This window comes from Microcaecilia unicolor, chromosome 10 (assembly GCF_901765095.1).
Source record: "Microcaecilia unicolor chromosome 10, aMicUni1.1, whole genome shotgun sequence".
Lineage (NCBI taxonomy): Eukaryota > Metazoa > Chordata > Amphibia > Gymnophiona > Siphonopidae > Microcaecilia > Microcaecilia unicolor.
Genome location: NC_044040.1, coordinates 90,102,558 through 90,124,769, shown reverse-complemented (window position 1 = coordinate 90,124,769; position 22,212 = coordinate 90,102,558). Strand labels below are relative to the sequence as shown.

At 47.5% G+C, this 22,212-nt stretch overlaps 1 protein-coding gene across 2 annotated transcripts in view; it reads right to left on the bottom strand.

The window, feature by feature from the left end:
• The window catches only part of AGK (acylglycerol kinase), a 731,903-nt gene that overhangs the window by 364,306 nt on the left and 345,385 nt on the right, over positions 1-22,212 (bottom strand). For both annotated transcript variants that reach the window (XM_030216389.1, XM_030216388.1), the window contains exon 7: positions 19,854-19,886. In XM_030216389.1, coding sequence (XP_030072249.1) covers positions 19,854-19,886 — 33 coding nt within the window. The remainder of the gene's footprint in view (positions 1-19,853; positions 19,887-22,212) is intronic.

Genomic DNA, 22,212 nt, shown 5'->3' with positions numbered 1-22,212 from the left:
AGGTGGAATAGCAGTATTATTCAGGAAAGGATTAACATACAAAGTAACTAAGGTGGAAAAAGGGGAGAGGGGTCGAACTATCATATTGAGAGTATGGCTGCACGGGGTAGAAGTCTCACTAGTGGTGGTTTATGGTCCCAACGAATATGACCCCAAATTTTTTGGTTCTCTAGGGAACAAATGTTTACAAAGTAAAAACAAAAAACTGATAGTCTTGGGAGACTTTAACTTAGTTTGAGATCCTAAGGAGGATTCCTCCAATCCAAACTCAGTACACTATTCAGGACAGAGGGCTGGGGAACTTCAGAGGTTTACGAAGACATTGAATTTGGTAGATGTCTGGAGAATCTTTCATCCTGGAGAGAGAGAGACTATACCCATAGATCGCGTGCCCACGGTACACTAGCGAGATTAGATTATATATTAATGGAACACTCAACATTTCCAATGGTGAAGGCAACTTCAATAGGGCCGGAGGAGATCTCAGACCACGCCCCAGTTTGGGTGGACCTGGAAGCTCTGGTGGATAAGTTGGGAGGTGTAGGATGGAGATACCCAGCATACTTACATGCAGACCCACAGCTAAAGAAGTACTTAACTGACAGATGGGAAGAATACGCAAAACATAATGGAGAACATGCTCTAGTAGACCCCACACTGTATTGGTCGGCCTCTAAGGCGGTCCTAAGAGGAGATATTATTGCATACTGTAGCGCAAGGAAAAAGCGCCGGGCGGCTAGTATACTGCAACTGGAAAAACAGTTTCGAAAAGCCAAGAGTACATACATACGTCAGCCCTCACCAGGATCACTAGAGGCACTGAAAACAATACAGAACACACTAAATTCACTAATCCATGAGACTGAAACCAGAGCCCTCATCTTTTATAAGCTGCACCGCTATGGCAACAAATCAGGAAGATTATTAGCAAAGGTGATAAAAAACTGGGGGGGGGGGGACACGAACGGTGACTTCATTAAAAGATGATACAGGTAAACTTACAACAAATCAAAAAGAAATTGGGCAACTTTTTACGAAGTATTTTACTTCCCTATATAGCGCTGCAACGCCATCAAAAACACAAGAAATACAAACCTATTTGAAAAAACGTAGGACTTAGGGCCCTGGCGCAGGAGGAAATTGATATACCTAATGCTCCCCTGACAATAAAAGAACTACAACAGGCTGTTAAGAGACTGAAATTACGATCTGCCCCTGGCCCGGATGGGTACACGGGAGAATACTATAAAGCCCTCCCGGCAGAGGCCTATATGGCTCTTTTAGCCTATTATGAAAGGGTTATAGACAAAGGACAATTCCCACAATATGCCAACAAGGCCCTCATTACTTTAATACCGAATACCAGAAAAACCTTAGACAAACCGGAAGATTACAGACCTATCTCGTTATTGAACGTGGATATTAAACTACTGGCAGGCATGTTAGCTGCCAGACTTGCTCAATATTTGCCTAAGTTGGTGGGTAAAGATCAGGTGGGGTTTATCAAAGGAAGGCAGGCAACACACAATGTTAGACGTCTATTGCTAGCAATGGCAACATGCCAGGAAAATAGAACACCGGCAGTGGTAGTCAGCCTAGATGCTGACAAGGCATTCGATCGGGTTGGATGGGACTATCTATTTAATACACTGACAGCAATGGGAATTACGGGTTGGTTTCAGCAAGCTGTACATGCCCTATATAGCAACCCCGGGGCAAATGTGTTAGTAAATGGTATAAAAGAGCCTGAGTTTGACATAATGAGGGGCACAAGGCAGGGCTGTCCCCTCTCGCCTGCGTTGTTTGTGTTGTCAATAGAACCATTACTATGTGCACTTAGGACACAGAAAGATATCAAGGGACTCCAAGTGGCAGGAAAAGAAGTAAAAGTATTGGCATTTGCGGACGATCTACTAATGACGGTGATAGACCCACAAAGATCCATAGAAAAACTACTGGAAGAGCTAGAAATATTTGGCCAATTGTCAGGCTTTAAGCTAAACTTAACAAAATCATCAGCTCTGGAAGTGGTAGAGGACAGTAGCACTAACTGGAAGCATACACTACCGTTCACATGGGCGGCCTCCCATATCAAATACCTGGGAGTATATGTCCCAGCTAATTTAGAAGAATTATATGAGTTAAATATACAACGACTGATGTCGGATAGCAAAACGAAGCTGCAAGCCTGGACTGAACTACCTATATCGCTGCTGGGACGAATAGCCCTATATAACATGATAATAGCACCAAAATGGATATATATTTTTCAAACAATTCCGGTCTACTTGAAACGAAAGGATGAACGTACCTATAACACAATGTTACAGAAGTTTCTTTGGAAAGGGAAGAAAGCTCGTCTTTCGATTTCAATACTGAGTATCCCAGTAGAATATGAAGGCTTGGGGTTGCTAAGTCTGAGGTACCTCAACATAGCCACTGGCATGAGAACTATTAATGACTGGTATCGGAATACCGAGGACTATACAAATACCAGTATGGAGCTAGGTCTAATACCAAAGATTCACTTCAGCAATTTCCTGCACGGGACCGAGACAAGAGCACCATATGCTCTACAGCACTCTGGAATTATGGAAAACGCACGGGCAATTTGGAAATGGATATGTCGCCTACATAGCTTCTCAGCAAAAGTTACATCGTTTTTGTCAATATGCGACAATCAAGCCTTTGCACCTGGTCAGATGTATCCCACCTTTAAAAACTGGCGAAAGAAAGGAGTTGTATATCTGCTGTAGGTGGTAACTAGGGAAGGTCATGTGAGGTCGTTTGCGGACCTACAGCGGGAATATGATATACCAAATAAAGACAAATTTCATTATATGCAGCTGAGCCATTACGTGTCAACTTTACCATGGACATCACTAACAGAGGATGTTCAAGAGGAGATATCGTCAGTCTTTTCCTTGGGATCGCAACAAAGAGTGCCCATGTCGTTCCATCACAGGCAGATACGAGAGACAACGCCAGAATTGGAATTCCACAAATTGGCACAATCGTGGTCCATGGATTTACAAATAACAGTACAAGAGACACTGTTAAAAGCACATTTATTGGAGATCAGAAAAACTACAAATTGGACCTCACACTGGGAATTGCAGTATAAAATGGCTTTGCGCATATATATACCACCAAGACGGGCATTCTATATGGGACTCTCCCCATGGGGAGAGTGCCCAAAATGTGGACTGAGTGGAGCAACTTTGGGCCACATGTTCTAGACATGCATAGGTATTCAGAAATTTTGGACATTGATTACAACATATGTCTCCGGTTTGTGGGGGCAGATCTGGAGATGTGACCCGACCATGCTGTTCGGAGGCCTAGACCTTGGTCCTTCGCCGAGGAAGGGATACAAAGCATTTGTGAAGAGGTCTGTAATAATTGGAAAGCAAGCCATTTTGGCTGAATGGTTAACAAACAGATACCCAACGAAACAACAATGGCGCACATATATGCTGGTTTTGGTGCGTATGGAGAGACTTGGTGCAACACCACTTGACTCTGAACAAGGGAAAAAATTTCAACAAAGGTGGAGCCCGTTTTGGGACACCATGAGCCCAGCGGCTAGAAGTTACTTATTAAACATTTGATTGAAATGTTGATTGTGACCACAGTAGGAAGATAATTAATAATGCTGAGAGAGATGTAGGGGGGAAGGGCGGGTAGTTGTGCTGTTAGGAAGAAGGGGAAAGGGAGATTTAGACACTTGAACCACCGTCTGGAAAAGAAATAGTTTGCTGTGAAATGTTAGATGATTTAATTAATGTTGTTAACAAAAATCACAATGTCAAGGTGGATAATTTGTTGTTATTTAACTGGTGGGGGAGCGAGGGGGGGGGAAGGGAGGAAAATTGTGATGATGTGTTTCCTTTGTTTTGCCAGGAAAGACTTGTTACAAATGACTATGAGCAAAGATTGTTGACAGGTCAATATGAAATATCTTTAATAAAAACTATTGAAACATAAGTCACTGTTGTATTATATTTAGAGAGAAGCTGAGATGATTGTCAGTGAGTAAATCTTTTACAGTAGTGGTCTCTCTCTCCCTCTCCTAGCAAATTGCCATTTCTTATTGCCTGATTGCTTTGTTATTCTCTGGATTGGTAAGGAATAAAGACTTTCTCCTTGGAAGAAACATAGCCTCTGTTTTCTCTGTCACCCCATATCTTGGGGGTGGCAGGTTCACTATAGTTTGGGGTGGGTATAAGGAGGCAGAAAGCGAATGCTACATACCTGTAGAAGGTATTCTCCGAGGACAGCAGGCTGATTGTTCTCACTGATGGGTGACGTCCACGGAACCCCCTCCAATCGGAAACTTCACTAGCAAAGGCCTTTGCTAGTCCTCGCGCGCCCATGCGCACCGCGCATGCGCGGCCGTCTTCCCGCCCGAACCGGCTCGTGTTCGTCAGTCCCGTATGTAGCAAGACAAAGACAAGGGAAGACACAACTCCAAAGGGGAGGCGGGCAGGTTTGTGAGAACAATCAGCCTGCTGTCCTCGGAGAATACCTTCTACAAGTATGTAGCATTCGCTTTCTCCGAGGACAAGCAGGCTGCTTGTTCTCACTGATGGGGTATCCCTAGCCCCCAGGCTCACTCAAAACAACAAACATGGTCAATTGGGCCTCGCAACGGCGAGGACATAACTGAGATTGACCTAACAATTTATCCAACTAACTGAGAGTGTAGCCTGGAACAGAATAAACATGGGCCTAGGGGGGTGGAGTTGGATTCTAAACCCCGAACAGATTCTGAAGCACTGACTGCCCGAACCGACTGTCGCGTCGGGTATCCTGCTGCAGGCAGTAATGAGATGTGAATGTGTGGACAGATGACCACGGCGCAGCTTTGCAGATCTTTTCAATAGTGGCTGACTTCAAGTGGGCCACTGACGCAGCCATGGCTCTGACATTGTGAGCCGTGACATGACCCTCAAAAGCCAGCCCAGCCTGGGCGTAAGTGAAGAAATCTGCTAGCCAATTGGATATGGTGTGTTTCCCCACAGCCACTCCCCTCCTGTTGGGATCAAAAGAAACAAACAATTGGGCGGACTGTCTGTGGGGCTGTGTCCGCTCCAGATAGAAGGCCAATGCTCTTTTGCAGTCCAATGTGTGCAGCTGACGTTCAGCAGGGCTGGAATGAGGACGGGGAAAGAATGTTGACAAGACAATTGACTGGTTCAGATGGAACTCCCACACTACCTTTGGCAAGAACTTAGGGTGAGTACGGAGGACTACTCTGTTATGATGAAATTTGGTGTAAGGGGCCTGGGCTACCAGGGCCTGAAGCTCACTGACTCTACGAGCTGAAGTAACTGCCACCAAGAAAAAGACCTTCCAGGTCAAGTACTTCAGATGGCAGGAGTTCAGTGGCTCAAAAGGAGGCTTCATCAGCTGGGTGAGAACGACATTGAGATCCCATGACACTGTAGGAGGTTTGACGGGGGGCTTTGACAAAAGCAAACCTCTCATGAAGCGAACCACTAAAGGCTGTCCTGAGATCGGCTTACCTTCTACACGGTAATGGTATGCACTGATTGCACTAAGGTGAACCCTTACAGAGTTGGTTTTGAGACCAGACTCAGACAAGTGCAGAAGGTAGTCAAGCAGGATCTGTGTAGGACAAGAGCGAGGATCTAGGGCCTTGCTGTCAAACCAGACGGCAAACCTCCTCCATAAAAAGAAGTAACTCCTCTTAGTGGAATCTTTCCTGGAAGCAAGCAAGATACGGGAGACACCCTCTGACAGACCCAAAGAGGCAAAGTCTACGCTCTCAACATCCAGGCCATGAGAGCCAGAGACCGGAGGTTGGGATGCAGAAGCGCCCCTTCGTCCTGTGTGATGATGATCAGAAAACACTCCAATCTCCACGGTTCTTCGGAAGACAACTCCAGAAGAAGAGGGAACCAGATCTGACGCGACCAAAACGGAGCAATCAGAATCATGGTGCCTCGGTCTTGCTTGAGTTTCAACAAAGTCTTCCCCACCAGAGGTATGGGAGGATAAGCATACAGCAGACCTTCTCCCCCAGTCCAGGAGGAAGGCATCCGATGCTAGTCTGCCGTGGGCCTGAAGCCTGGAACAGAACTGAGGGACTTTGTGGTTGGCTCGAGATGCAAAGAGATCTACCAAAGGGGTGCCCCACACCTGGAAGATCTGGCGCACTACTCTGGAGTTGAGCGACCACTCGTGAGGTTGCATAATCCTGCTCAACCTGTCGGCCAGACTGTTGTTTACGCATGCCAGATATGTGGCTTGGAGCAACATGCCGTGACGATGAGACCAGAGTCACATGCTGACGGCTTCCTGACACAGGGGGCGAGATCCGGTGCCCCCCTGCTTGTTGATGTAATACATGGCAACCTGATTGTCTGAATTTGGATAATTTTGTGGGACAGCCGATCTCTGAAAGCCTTCAGAGCATTCCAGACAGCTCGTAACTCCAGGAGATTGATCTGCAGATCGCGTCTCTGGAGGGACCAGCTTCCCTGGGTGTGAAGCCCATCGACATGAGCTCCCCACCCCAGGAGAGACGCATCCGTAGTCAGCACTTTTTATGGCTCAGGAATTTGGAAAGGACGTCCCAGGGTCAAATTGGACCAAATCGTCCACCAATACAGGGATTTGAGAAAACTCGTGGACAGGTGGATCACGTGTTCTAGATCCCCAGCAGCCTGAAACCACTGGGAAGCTAGGGTCCATTGAGCAGATCTCATGTGAAGGCAGGCCATGGGAGTCACATGAACTCTGGAGGCCATGTGGCCCAGCAATCTCAACATCTGCCGAGCTGTGATCTGCTGGGACGCTCGCACCCGAGAGACGAGGGACAACAAGTTGTTGGCTCTCGTCTCTGGGAGATAGGCACAAGCCGTCGGAGAATCCAGCAGAGCTCCTATGAATTCGAGTCTCTGTACTGGAAGAAGATGGGACTTTGGATAATTTATCACAAACCCCAGCAGCTCCAGGAGGCGAATAGTCATCTGCATGGACTGTAGAGCTCCTGCCTCGGATGTGTTCTTCACCAGCCAATCGTCGAGATAGGGGAACACGTGTACTCCCAGCCAGCGAAGCGCCGCTGCTACTACAGCCAGGCACTTCGTGAACACTCTGGGCGCAGAGGCGAGCCCAAAGGGTAGCACACAGTACTGGAAGTGACGTGTGCCCAACTGAAATCGCAGATACTGCCTGTGAGCTGGCAGTGTCGGGATGTGCGTGTAGGCGTCCTTCAAGTCCAGAGAGCATAGCCAATCGTTTTCCTGAATCATGGGAAGAAGAGTGCCCGGGGAAAGCATCCTGAACTTTTCCTTGACCAGATATTTGTTCAGGTCCCTTAGGTCTAGGATGGGACGCATCCCCCCTGTTTTCTTTTCCACAAGGAAGTACCTGGAATAGAATCCCAGCCCTTCTTGCCCGGATGGCACGGGCTCGACCGCATTGGCGCTGAGAAGGGCGGAGATTTCCTCTGCAAGTACCTGCTGGTGCTGGAAGCTGTAGGATTCAGCTCCCGGTGGGCAATTTAGAGGTTTTGAGGCCAAATTGAGGGTGTATCCTTGCCGGACCATTTGAATAACCCAACGGTCGGAGGTTATGAGAGGCCAACTTTGGTGAAAAACTTTCAACCTCCCCCCGACCAGTAGATCGCCCGGCACTGACACGTTGATGTCGGCTATGCTCTGCTGAAGCCAGTCAAAAGCTCGCCCCTTGCTTTTGCTGGGGAGCCGAGGGGCCTTGCTGAGGCGCACGCTGCCGACGAGAGCGAGCGCGCTGGGGCTTAGCCTGGGCCGCAGGCTGTCGAGAAGGAGGATTGTACCTACGCTTGCCAGAAGAGTAGGGAACAGTCTTCCTTCCCCCATAAAAACGTCTGCCTGAGGAGGTAGATGCTGAAGGCTGCCGGCGGGAGAACTTGTCGAAAGCAGTATCCCGCTGGTGGAGCTGTTCTACCACCTGTTCGACTTTCTCTCCAAAAATATTGTCCGCTCGGCAAGGGGAGTCCGCAATCCGCTGCTGGATCCTATTCTCCAGGTCGGAGGCACGCAGCCATGACAGTCTGCGCATCACCACACCTTGAGCAGCGGCCCTGGACGCAACATCAAAGGTATCATATACCCCTCTGGCCAGGAATTTTCTGCATGCCTTCAGCTGCCTGACCACCTCCTGAAATGGCTTGGCTTGCTCAGGAGGGAGCTTGTCCACCAAGCCCGCCAACTGCCGCACATTGTTCCGCATATGGATGCTCGTGTAGAGCTGGTAAGACTGAATTTTGGCCACGAGCATAGAAGAATGGTAGGCCTTCCTCCCAAAGGAGTCTAAGGTTCTAGAGTCCTTGCCCAGGGGCGCCGAAGCATGCTCCCTAGAACTCTTAGCCTTCTTTAGGGCCAGATCCACCACACCAGAGTCGTGAGGCAACTGAGTGCGCATCAGCTCTGGGTCCCCATGGATCCGGTACTGGGACTCGATCTTCTTGGGAATGTGGGGATTACTTAAAGGCTTGGTCCAGTTCGCCAGCAATGTCTTTTTTAGGACATGATGCATGGGTACTGTGGACGCTTCCTCAGGTGGAGAAGGATAGTCCAAGAGCTCAAACATTTCAGCCCTGGGCTCATCCTCCACGACCACCGGGAATGGGATGGCCGTAGACATCTCCCGGACAAAGGCCGCAAAAGACAGACTCTCGGGAGGAGAAAGCTGCCTTTCAGGGGAGGGAGTGGGATCAGAAGGAAGACCATCAGACTCCTCGTCAGAGAAATATCTGATGTTCTCCTCCTCCCACGAGGCCTCACCATCGGTGTCAGACACGTTCATGAACCTGTGTCTGAAGCCGTGCCCAACTCGACTCCGTGGAAACACGGCCACGGTGAGAGCGTCGAGAGGTAGACTCCCTCGCCAGCACCGGCGAAGCTCCCTCCGCCGACGTCGTCGGGGAGCCTTCCTGGGAGGCGGCCGCAGTCGGTACCACAAGTGGCACCGATGTCGGAGACCTCACCCTGGGCAAGGGGCCAGCCGGCGCCTCACTCGACGGTACCGGCGTCGCAAGCACCCCCGCTACTGGAGGGGAAGGGCGCAACAGCTCTCCCAGGATCTCCGGGAGAACGGTCCGGAGACTCTCGTGCAGAGCGGCTGTGGAGAAAGACATGGAAGCCGATGCAGGCATCGAGGTCAGAGTCTGTTCCGGGCGTGGAGGCTGTTCAGGGCTGTCCAAGGTGGAGCGCATCACAAGGTGGAGCGCATCAACACCTCTTGAACAGAGGGTAAGCGGTCCTCCCGATGCCGATGCCTACTGGGTGCCGTCGATACCTCAATGCAGTCGATGCCGAAGGTCTTGATGCTGCCGACGTCGATGCGCTCGATGCCTCCGGTTCTGTTGTCGACGAAGAGCCTGAGAACAACACGTTCCACTGGGCCAATCTCGCAACTTGAGTCCTCTTCTGTAAAAGAGCGCAAAGACTACAGGCCTGCGGGCGGTGCCCAGCCCCCAGACACTGAAGACACGAAGCGTGCCTATCAGTGAGAGAGATTACCCAGGCACACTGGGTGCACTTCTTGAAGCCGCTGGGAGACTTCGATGACATGGGCGGAAAAATCACGCCGGCGAAATCAAAATTCGTAATGGCGACTAAGGGCACCAAAAATAGGGAGAGAAAAAACCCGTACCAAGGCCCTAAAAAAGGCCTATCCCGAAAGCGAAAGGAAAGTTACGTCGGGGAAAACAAACTGGAAACACGGGAAGGGAAAAGACTGAGGTCTACTTTTTTTTTTTAAAGAAATCGCGAAGACGCGCGAGGGTCAACTTTGAGGGGCACGAAACGGCGCAAAACACGACCGTCCCGAGCGCGGACAAAAGAAGACTGACAAACACGAGCCGGTTCGGGCGGGAAGACGGCCGCGCATGCGCGCACGAGGACTAGCAAAGGCCTTTGCTAGTGAAGTTTCCCATTGGAGGGGCTGCCGTGGACATCACCCATCAGTGAGAACAAGCAGCCTGCTTGTCCTCGGAGAAACTCTATTGCCCCACTTGTCCAAAGGGTATATTTCTTATGGTAAGTAGAAGGGTCAGAGAAAAAATTCTCACATATTATAGCCTCCTCTGAGACTAGGTGGTTACCAGAGGAGATCATATAACCACTGACTCCACTATAAACAACTATTACGTGGTAATGTGCAGCTACCTTAACCTCAGTATTGTTGATACCAAAGCAGTGGAATAAAGAAGAGGAAATCCAACAATAAGCCCTCTCCTACCTGCATAAAGCCCATGTAGGCTCCTCAACCGCTACTGCAGGGGGGGTAACAACAGAAGGGTTCCTTTTTGTTTTGATTTGTTTGGGGGTTCTTTTGTTGGCTGTTGCCAAAATCAAACAAAGGAACCTGATGAAACTGAAGCAACTAGAAGAAAACAATTAACCATGAACAACAAAGGGCAGGCCTCTGAATTGATCTGTTGGGACTAATGGAAAGAAAATTATCAGGTAAGGACTAATTTTACCTTCCATAGTGTCCCATAGATCAATCCAGAGACTTGTAGGATGTACCAAAGCAGTCCTCAGTGGGGCTGGGCAGTACAACCTCAGGAGACCGAAGCGATGTTCCACAGGCAGCAGCTACGTGCGTTGCCACGTCAAGCCTCCAATGCCTAGTGCTGTTAACATCAAGCCTGAAATGCCTAACAAGGAAAGGACAGAAGATCAAGCGAGCAATCTGCAAATGACATCCACGGCAGGACAAAGGACCACCATGGAAGCTAGACAGGAATCGGAGAAGTCAACTGCGCTCTGGAAGAAAGCGCTGCCAATCGCAATGGCGGAGACTGTACAAAGACAGGCCAGCTGAAGAAATTGCTTCCCTCCGCCAACGGCCACCACAACTCTCAAAACCAGATCCCCTTCCTTTCAACCAGCAATTGGACAGCATGAGGCTATGCTGGGAGTCATTTCTGTTCAGCGGTTCAGGAAGCTGATGACCCCACCGCAATGTGGATGTTTCGTAAGGAGAAATCACGTGCCTGTAGACCTAAGGCTCTCCAGGTTCTAAGTATGTCTTCTTATCATGCCACAGCCACATCTAGTAAACTTAAAATTGCAAGCACTAGAAGACTGCTTCAGTCTTTTCCAGTGCATGAGACTATGCAGGAAGTCACTTCTGCTCAGTGGTTCATCTCAGACACTGCCCCACTACACCAGCACTTGCTAATCTAAAAATGGTGAGCCAACGTGGCATTGGAAGCTGCATTACCTTCCTAAGGTCCCTAGCAAGGCATGAAGCAAAGATTTGACCAACAGAAGTCGCTGGTCCCTTCCAAACAGTACAGGAGTACATGGCGAACATCAAAGAAGTGGGAAGAGACAAAGGTTGATTGGGTTAAAGGCAGAAACCACCTTATACAGAAAAGACAGGACTGTGAGCCCCATCAACCCTTCAGAAGAACTTAGGAGGATCTTGAAAGGACGAAGTCGGGAGTTCTGAAACCCTGCTAGGACTGAACCTGGCACAGGTAGCTCCTTGTAACTGGGCAAGTCACTTAACCCTCCATTGCCCCATGTAAGCCGCATTGAGCCTGTCCATGAGTGGGAAAGCGCGGGGTACAAATGTAACAAAAAAAAAAAACTAGGCTGCCCCGGACGATAGTACCTGGTCTCTTTAAAACGAGGTGGCATGAACTGCCTGATATTTGGACTTTAGCTTGAATGGAGAATTAAAGAAAAATCTAGAGTGGAATGGGAGAACTCTAGATTGTAACCCTGAGTTAGAAAATACAAGACACATTGGTATGAGGCAATCTTGGTCCACTCCTCATGAAAACCGTAAATGAGTCCTGCTACTATGAAACCCAAGGAGTGAACCGAGACCCTATCACTGGGAGATGCAGCAGGCTTACCTCACCAATTTGCTTCATTTCTTTGCAGGCATGAATAAACGTATGGATAAAGGTGAGCCAGCTCATGTAGTATATATCTAGATTATCAGAAATGTTTTTGATAAAGTTCCTCATAAGAGACTCCTGAGAAAATTAATGAGTCATGGGATAGGAGGCAAGGTTCTGGTGTGGATTATGAATTGGTTATTGGACAGAAAACAGAGGGTAGAGTTAAATAGTCATTTCTCTCAATGGAATAGGGTGAACACTGTGGATTGAAATTCCATGTGCAAAGGGGAAAAGGATAGTGATAGGAGTGTACTACCGTCCGCCTGGCCAGGACGAACAGACGGATGCGGAAATGTTAAAGGAAATCAGGGACGCAAACAAACTGGGCAACACAATAATAATGGGGGATTTCAATTACCCGCATATAGACTGGGTTAATGTAACATCTGTACACGCAAGGGACATAAGATTTCTTGATGAAATCAAGGACAGCTTCATGGAACAGCTAGTTCAGGAGCCGACAAGAGAAGGAAAAATACTAGACTTAGTCCTTAGTGGTGCTCATGATCTAGTGCAGGGGGTAACGATACGAGGGCCGCTTGATAACAGTGATCATAATATGATCGGTTTTGATATTGGCATTGAAGGAAGTAAAACTAGGAAATCAAGTATGCTAGCGTTTAACTATAGAAAAGGTGATTACGACAAAATGAGAAAAATGGTGAAAAAAAGACTGAAAGGAGCAGCTCGCAGAGTAAAAAACTTGCATCAGGCATGGATGCTGTTTAAAAACACCATCCTGGAGGTTCAGGACAAATATATTCCACGTATTAGAAAAAAGGGAAAAAAGACTAAACGTCAGCCGGCGTGGCTAAACAGTAAGATAAAGGAAATCATTAGAGCCAAAAAACAATCCTTCAGAAAGTGGAGAAGAGAACCAACTGAAAGTAACAGGATAGATCATAAGGAATGCCAAGCCAAATGCAAAGCGGAGATAAGGAGGGCAAAAAAGGACTTTGAGAAGAAATTAGCGTTGGAAGCAAAAATACATAGTAAAAATTTTTTTAGATACATTAAAAGCAGGAAACCGGCCAAAGAGTCGGTTGGGCCGCTGGACGAAAATGGTGTTAAAGGGGCGATCAAGGAGTACAAAGCCGTAGCGGAGAAATTAAATGAATTCTTTGCTTCGGTCTTCACCGAGGAGGATTTGGGGGGGACACCGGTGCCGGAAAGAATATTTGAAGCGGGGGAGTCGGAGAAACTAAACAAATTCTCTGTAACCTTGGAGGATGTAATGGCTCAGTTCAGCAAGCTGAAGAGTAGTAAATCACCGGGACCTGATGGTATTCATCCCAGAGTATTAATAGAACTAAAAAATGAACTTGCGGAGCTACTGTTAGAAATATGCAATCTGTCCCTAAAATCGAGTGTAGTACCGGAAGACTGGAGGGTAGCCAATGTTACTCCGATTTTTAAGAAGGGTTCCAGAGGAGATCCGGGAAATTATAGACCGGTGAGTCTGACGTCGGTGCCGGGCAAGATGGTGGAGGCTATTATTAAGAATAAAATTGCAGAACATATACAAAAACATGGACTGATGAGACAAAGTCAGCACGGATTTAGTGAAGGGAAGTCTTGCCTCACCAATCTAATGCATTTTTTTGAGGGGGTAAGCAAACATGTGGACAATGGGGAGCCGGTTGATATTGTATATCTGGATTTTCAGAAGGCGTTTGACAAAGTGCCGCACGAAAGACTCCTGAAGAAATTGCAGAGTCATGGAATCGGAGGTAGGGTATTATTATGGATTAAGAACTGGTTGAAAGATAGGAAGCAGAGAGTAGGATTGCGTGGCCAGTATTCTCAGTGGAGGAGGGTAGTTAGTGGGGTCCCGCAGGGGTCTGTGCTGGGTCCGTTGCTTTTTAATGTATTTATAAATGACCTAGAGATGGGAATAACTAGTGAGGTAATTAAATTCGCCGATGACACAAAATTATTCAGGGTCGTCAAGTCGCAGGAGGAATGTGAACGATTACAGGAGGACCTTGCGAGACTGGGAGAATGGGCGTGCAAGTGGCAGATGAAGTTCAATGTTGACAAGTGCAAAGTGATGCATGTGGGTAAGATGAACCCGAATTATAGCTACGTCTTGCAAGGTTCCGCGTTAGGAGTTACGGATCAAGAAAGGGATCTGGGTGTCGTCGTCGATGATACGCTGAAACCTTCTGCTCAGTGTGCTGCTGCGGCTAGGAAAGCGAATAGAATGTTGGGTGTTATTAGGAAGGGTATGGAGTCCAGGTGTGCGGATGTTATAATGCCGTTGTATCGCTCCATGGTGCGACCGCACCTGGAGTATTGTGTTCAGTACTGGTCTCCGTATCTCAAAAAAGATATAGTAGAATTGGAAAAGGTACAGCGAAGGGCGACGAAAATGATAGTGGGGATGGGACGACTTTCCTATGAAGAGAGGCTGAGAAGGCTAGGGCTTTTCAGCTTGGAGAAGAGACGGCTGAGGGGAGATATGATAGAAGTGTATAAAATAATGAGTGGAATGGATCGGGTGGATGTGAAGCGACTGTTCACGCTATCCAAAAATACTAGGACTAGAGGGCATGAGTTGAAGCTACAATGTGGTAAATTTAAAACAAATCGGAGAAAATTTTTCTTCACCCAACGTGTAATTAGACTCTGGAATTCGTTGCCGGAGAACGTGGTACGGGCGGTTAGCTTGACGGAGTTTAAAAAGGGGTTAGATAGATTCCTAAAGGACAAGTCCATAGACCGCTATTAAATGGACTTGGAAAAATTCCGCATTTTTAGGTATAACTTGTCTGGAATGTTTTACGTTTGGGGAGCGTGCCAGGTGCCCTTGACCTGGATTGGCCACTGTCGGTGACAGGATGCTGGGCTAGATGGACCTTTGGTCTTTCCCAGTATGGCACTACTTATGTACTTATTAACAGTGGAGTGCCAAGGGATCTGTATTGGGATCGGTGCTATTTAACATATTTACAAATGATATGAAAATCAGAAGACTGGACATCCAAATGGCAGATGAAATGCAAGGTGATGCACATTTGAAAGAATTATCCAATCATAGTTGCCTAATCCTAGGGTCCACACCTTGGGGGTCAGCGCTCAAGAAAAGATCTAGGCATCATCGTAGATAATACGCTGAAATCTGCTCAGTGTGGCAACCAAAAAAAGCAAACAGGATGCTAGGAATTATTAGGAAAGGGTTGGTGAATAAGACCGAAAATACTATAATGTTTTGTCTCACTCTATGGTGTGACCACATCTTGAGTACTGCGTTCAGTTCTGGTCACCGTATCTCAAAAAAGATATAGCTGAATTAGAAAAGGTTCAGTGGCCAAAATGATAAAGGGGATGGAACTCCTCTCGCACACGAAAAGGCTAAATAGGTTAGGGCTCTTCAGCTTGGAAAAAAGATGAATGACGGATAATTGAGGTTTACAAAAATCCTGAGTGGTATCGAATGAGTAGAAGTAAATCAATTTTTTACTCATTCCAAAAATACAAAGACATGGAGACACTCAAGGAAGTTACATGAAAATACTATTAAAACACATAGGAGGAAAGCGAAGATACATACCTGTAGCAGGTATTCTCCGAGGGCAGCAGGCTGATTGTTCTCAGTGATGGGTCGACGTCCATGGCGGCCCAGGAACGGCAATTATTCATAGCAAAAATAAACAAAGTTTTGCCAGATCCTTCTGGCGCGCCGGGCAAACAACGCGCAATCGCAGCCGCCTTCCCGCCCGTCGCGCAACAGTCCTCGCTCAGTTAGATCAAAAAAACAATAGCAAGGAGAAGAACAACTCCAAAGGGGAGGTGGGTGGGTTTGTGAGAACAATCAGCCTGCTGTCCTCGGAGAATACCTGCTACAGGTATGTATCTTTGCTTTCTCCGAGGACAAGCAGGCTGCTTGTTCTCACTGATGGGGTATCCCTAGCCCCCAGGCTCACTCAAAACAAAGAAGGTCAATTGGGCCTTGCAACGGCGAACACATAAATGAGATTGACCTGAAGCAGAAACATCTAACTGAGAGTGCAGCCTGGAACAGAATAAAAATGGACCTAGTGGGGTGGAGTTAGATTCTAAACCCCAAACAGATTCTGCAGCACCAACTGACCAAACCGACTGTCGCGTCGGTATCCTTATTTCTGGGGTCAGCTTCTGAGCTGGCTTCTGCCTGTCCTGAGTTAGTTCTGTCCCTGTGTGCTGGCTGCTTCCAGCGTGGCTCTAATTACTCCACTATACTGCACCTGTGTGTGTTGCCTGAGTTAGCTCTGCCTCTGTGTGCTGGCTGCTTCCAGCATGGCTCTGATTGCTCCACTGTGCTGCACCTGTGTATGTTGAGCCTCTCTATGCTTCAGTATGCTTTCTGCCTGCTTCTTGGTTTGTGCTCCCCTCACCCTCTGGTGACCAAAACCGGTGGCTGCCATAGACTGTCTTGCTGTCCCTACCCATTCCAGGCTTCAGCCCAGTCCAGTCCGGATCTTCCAGGCTGCCAGACTTGTCTTTCTTGTTTGTGCCTGAACAACACCCGTAGTTGCCTTGAGATTGCTGCAGCTGAGTCTCAGGAGCTGATGGGCTTTATTAATCACCTAGAAACTTCTGTGTTTGCCTTTGCATCGCCTAAGGTCCCTGGTATGCTGGTGTGCTCTGTGCACTTCTGCCTAGCCCAGATTACTGTCTGAGATTCTTGCCTGATTCTAGTCTAGTCTTTGTGTAGTTTATCTTGTACTGTATTGCTTGTTTCCCAGTCTTGTTTCTTGTTTGTATTTCTCTAATTCCTGGTTGTCTGTGTTTCTTGTTTAGTGCCTGCCTGGCAGCTTTCAGTTCGGTCTCTTACCTGTCTGTGTTTCCTTTCTTAGTGGCTGCTTTGCAGCTTTCAGTCCTGACGACCCTTAAGCCTGTCCATTTCCTGCCTAATGTAGTATTGTCTGTCTGTGAGTCCTAGCCCAGTTTCCTGCCTTGCTGCCCATATATATTCCTTTCCCCTCTGACCCTTAGTCCTACCCTGTTCAGCCTAGTTGGTTTCCAGTTCCTGCCCTGTCTGGTAAGTCCTGCCGGTCACCTGCACCTGGGGGCTCAACCCCTGGGGAATGGTGGTCAAGTGCAAGTGAAGTCTAGCTGTCTGTCACATCTGTGGCCGTGACCACCCTCAGCCTTACCTTCTTTCTGGGGGTCAGCAGCTCTGCTGGATTCTGTCTGTGTTTGTGTTAGTCTTGTCTCTGTCCTGGTGTGCTGGCTGCTTCCAGCATGAACCTGATTGCTTCATTAGACTTCACCTGTGTGGGCTATGCCTATCTAGGGAGCCAGCATCTAAGATGGCTGCCACTGGGCTCTGTGCCAGCTTCCAAGATGGCTCCTGCTTGTCTTTCCTGTGGGCTCACTTACTATGTGTGTCAAGCCTCTCTTTGGGGTCAGTGTACTTCCTGCTTCTGTCCTACTGCTGGTGACTCATCAGTGAGAGCCTTCATAAGGAAGTGCTGTGCTTGCAGTCAGGGCCTTTTGCATAAGTGTTATGCTCTTAGGCCAGGTCAGGTTAGTAAGTGTCTGCTGCACTACTGCTTAGCCTCTCTCTGGGTTCCAGCCCAGCTTCTTTCTGTGTCTGTGTCTGTTGTCCTTCCGTGGGGGGTCTTCCCTGCCAATGTCTGTCTGTGGACTGCGGTCCATCCTGGCTTACCCTGAGTTGGGGTGAAGCCTCTGTCTGTGGACTGCGGGTCCTTCCTGGCTTACCCTGGGTTTGGGGTGAAGCCTCTGTTCCTGGCTTACCCTGTGTTTGGGGTGAAGCCTCTGCTCCAGGCTTACCCTGTGTTGGGGTGAAGCCTCTGTTCCTGGCTTACCCTGTGTTGGGGTGAAGCCTTTGTCCTGGTTTACTCTGTCTGTTCTCCTGTCTGCCCCAAAGACCCTTGGCCTGTTATTTCTGGTTACTCTGTTTGCTCTACTGCCAGCCCAAGACCCCTGGCCTGTTCTTCCTGGTTTGCTCTCTTTACCCTGAATCCTGCCTTGCCTAGCCTGTGTGCCTACCCTGCTTGTATATCCTGAGGGTATATCCTGAATCCTGTATCTGTCTGGCTAGTGTGTTTTCCTGGGTGATTATTCCTGTATCCTGTCTCCACCTAGCTAGAGGGTGTACCCTGTGGGTATTCCCGGATCCCCGTTCTGCCTGGTGTGTTGCTGCCCTAGTCCTTGCTCCTGCTAGTTTCTGTACGCCTTGTGTTCCTTGGTCTGTCTTCTGGGTCTTGCTAGTGGCTGTGCAGCAGCACACTGTCTGAGTCTAGTTCCGAGCCCTGTCACCCTCGTGTATCCCAGACCCAGGGTGGGTCCTCTGGATCTTCAGTTCCTGCCTTATCCTGCAAGTCCTGCCAGCCGCCTGCACTTCGGAGCTCAACTCCGGAGGAACGGTGGCTAAGTGCAGGTGAAGCTGTTCCTGTCTCATCTGTTCTAGTTGCCTGCCTTGTACTACTCCAGTCCAGAGTTCCAGTACTGCTCTTCTGTGTTTCCAGTCCCGAGGTGGTCTTGCCTACCGCTGCCGCTCCTCGGCAGTGGCCCAAGGGCTCACGAACTCCAGTCCTGCCTCGAGGACCTGACAGAATGCCAAGGCCCTTGAGAACGCAACACTGTCCCTGCCAGAGTTCTGCCTTGTCTCTGGTGTGGGGTGGTTTTGCCTGCCGCTGCCGCTCCTCGGCAGTGGCCCAAGGGCACACGAACCCAGGTTCTGCTTTGAAAGCCTGACATGACCCCAGTGTTACGGCCGCTTGGGAAGCTGCGGGAGACCCGAGGACTCTCACTGCAGCCTTCTGACAAGAAGGGGTCTGAGAGTCCCTCAGGCCTCCTCATCAGAAAGGTCATACCAAAGGTACCAAATCTGGAGCAAAAAGGGGGGAAATCTACCCCTGCTCCCCCAGCCACAGCTTCAGAATGACCAGCACTCAAAACCAACCAGCATCGGCAATCAAACAAGACTCTTCATGGAGCCGTGGTGCCTCAGCCTCGCCACATGGTGGAAAAGATGGTGCCTGCAGGTACTGCGTGAAAGAAAACTCCACTGCACCCGCCAGAATGGGCTGGGAGAACACTATGCTCCCCACAGTTTCAGGGTTGCCCAGCAGAATCCAGTGGCACAGCAGTCAGCGGGCCTCCACAGGAACAGTAGGAACAAATGCACGATGCTGCTCACCAGTGCCCCCACTAGACGCCTCGCTGAAGAGACCCCACCGGAACCACCATCATAAAAATACTTATCCCCATTTGGGAATCTGCAACCGGAGGCAAGTTTAATCCCCTCACACCACAGCCAGGTCTATAAAGCAGCACAAGCCCACTGCGCTAATGTGAGCAGGCTGAGAGATAATTTTTTTTTTTTATAAGAAGCAGGAGAGGGAGCTGGAGCAAATCTCAGTCAAGGTACCTCAAGGCAGACTAGGAGGAGGCAGATGGGGTGAAGAAGGGAGGAACCTGGCACCACCAGGTGAACACCTAGACACTAAGCCTGGGCCACCTCAACCTCAAAAGCTCTACTGGACCTGGGGGACCAGGCCAGGAGCTAAGCAATCCAGAGCTGCACAATTACGACCATCCACCTGCTACACAGAGATTAAGGTGGCTACACATGACTATATATAGTAAACTTCTCAAGTTCCCTCTATCTCCACCTGCTGGCAGAGGGACATAACCCACAAGTCTCTGGACTGATTTGTGGGACGCTATGGAAGTTGCTCTAGGCTTTTTCTTTTGTTGTCCAAGAGGAGGGTTAGATATAAATATAGATTCAGCTTAGATCACAGGATATGAGGAGAGTTTTTTGTATTATGAAGGGAAGATAATGTAAACACAGCCTGTACAGCCACATATACAATAATAGGTGAAATCAGGAGAGGATGGGGGGTAAAACCTTTTCACATCAGTGTATTACAAACAAATCAAAACCATATGGAAAACATACCTGATCTGTCCTACGAAGGAGTCCTGTCACCACCTAAAACAAGTAAAATATCCAGGTTAGTCTACATCTCCTATTCGGTTAACATCTTTAATTAAAATTGTATAAGAGAAATTTCTTACTTATTTGTCACTCTTCAAAAATACCACACCAGTCTCCTGAGGAGTAGCAGGAAAGCAAAATTGTTTCTTCTTGTGTATAAACCTGTGTAGATTATTAGTGTGTCTTCCTAGTTTAAACCTGGGCTGTGGAGTTGGTACAAAAATCCTTCGACTCCGACTCTGACTCCTCAGTTTTTAATATGTTTTTTTTTTTTGCATGTTGACTGAAAGAGTGCAGCATGCAAGGCTGCATGTTAATGTTTGGGTTTAAAATCTATGTCATTCTGACTTTTTATTTTATTTATTAAAGAAACTATAAATATTCATTAATCCTAAAGTTTAAACAAAAAAACACACATAAAAAAACAAGGTTATGTTTATTGTTTTTTTATCAAGTATAAAGTCATCATAGCATTAGCAAGTATAAAAATCTGGAAAAACCACATCCTTTGGAAATTAGAACAAAATCAAAGTTAACCTACATAAACCAAAAACATTTGGAAAACCTAAAACAACATATATATTATTTAAACTTGGCATATATAGCTGTAGAATAGCTGTTAAACATAATCCAAAATTAACTAATATATTGTTCTTAGAAACAGAATTGCTTCCGCCAGATCCTCCTTCATAGAAGCCCTTAAATCTGATTTGATTATTTTCAGTGCTGAAAACAGTCTTTCAACACTGACTTGGGTGGGTGGCATTGCTGTTACGGTTCTAGCTACATCACTGACAATCTCTGGATAAACAATGATGGCTTCTTCTATAGTCAGTTTTGATGAGCGGTCAAACTTTTCCACTTCTTTTAATCCTTTAAAAAACTCTTGCATGAATTTCTTTATATGGACATTTACAGGTTGCTTTTCCATGCTTAACCGACATCGCTTTGCTTTCAAGCTTCCTTTTGTCCAAATAGGCTTGAAAATTCTCTTCTTCATTTGAAGAGGATGAACCTGAGTTACCATTACCACCAGTATTTATAGCTTTAGCTTCATCCAGTGGTTTATGAGTTTCAGGTAGCATCCCTTTCATGCGAACTGTTATGTCATAGAGTGCCTGTTTTCCTGTAGCAGTTTGGTCACTGCTCAACAAAATTCGGCTCATTGGATCAACATAAATAGCAGCTAAGAGAATTTGATTATCCAGCAAGAGCTCCTCTCTTTTCCTCATTGAAGATACAATGCCATCAGCATTTAACCCCCCACTTTTGTTAAGGTTATATATCAAGCCCTTCCATTCCAAGAAGAATTTACCTGGTGTTAAATCTTCATATTGCAGCTTCTTGGTAACAGCAAAAGGGTAAGAAAGTAGCCTTTCTAATTCTGTAACTTGAGCCCACTGGTTTTCTTTAATGAAACATTTACATTGTCCAGTTCTTCAAGAAAGTCTTTTAGTTCAAGCAAACGCTTTATCATCAAGTAAGTGCTTCCCCAGCGCATTGCTTGATCCAAAATGGCTCCTTTTCCAGCACGTCTCTTCAGAATAGCATCTGTTTTAGGGATCCTGGCTGCAACAGCTACTTGCCTCAACTTGCTAATTAGTGTAGCCGCATGACGATCCTTCAATCCATCTCTTATTGCTAGTTGCAGAGTATGAACAGCACAACGCATATGTTGAATGGTAATAAGCTTAGATGCTTCTTCAGCAATATCATCCAAACTTTCACAGCTTTCTTGAATTGCAGAACTGTCATCTTCTGATATTTGTATGCTGCTTTCTTCATCAACTTCCTTCATTTTTTCAATTGTGCTTAACATATTTGAAGCATTATCAGTTACAATACATAGAATGTGTTCCCTTTTAATTTCAAATTCTTCTAAAACACCTTCCACTAACTTCTGCAGATACTCACTGGTATGATGTGCCCGAGTGTCCTTTACTCCTAATGTCCGGGTTAGCGAATGATACATACCTGTAGCAGGTGTTCTCCGAGGACAGCAGGCTGATTGTTCTCACGACTGGGATGACGTCCACGGCAGCCCCCACCAACCGGAACAAAACTTCGCGGGCGGTCCCGCACGCAGGGCATGCCCACCGCGCATGCGAGGCCGTCTTCACGCCCATGTGCGACTGTTCCCGCTCAGTTGAATGACAAGCCAAAGAATGAGTAAAAACGCAATTCCAAAGGGGAGGAGGGAGGGTAGGTGAGAACAATCAGCCTGCTGTCCTCGGAGAACACCTGCTACAGGTATGTATCATTCGTTTTCTCCGAGGACAAGCAGGCTGCTTGTTCTCACGACGGGGGTATCCCTAGCTCT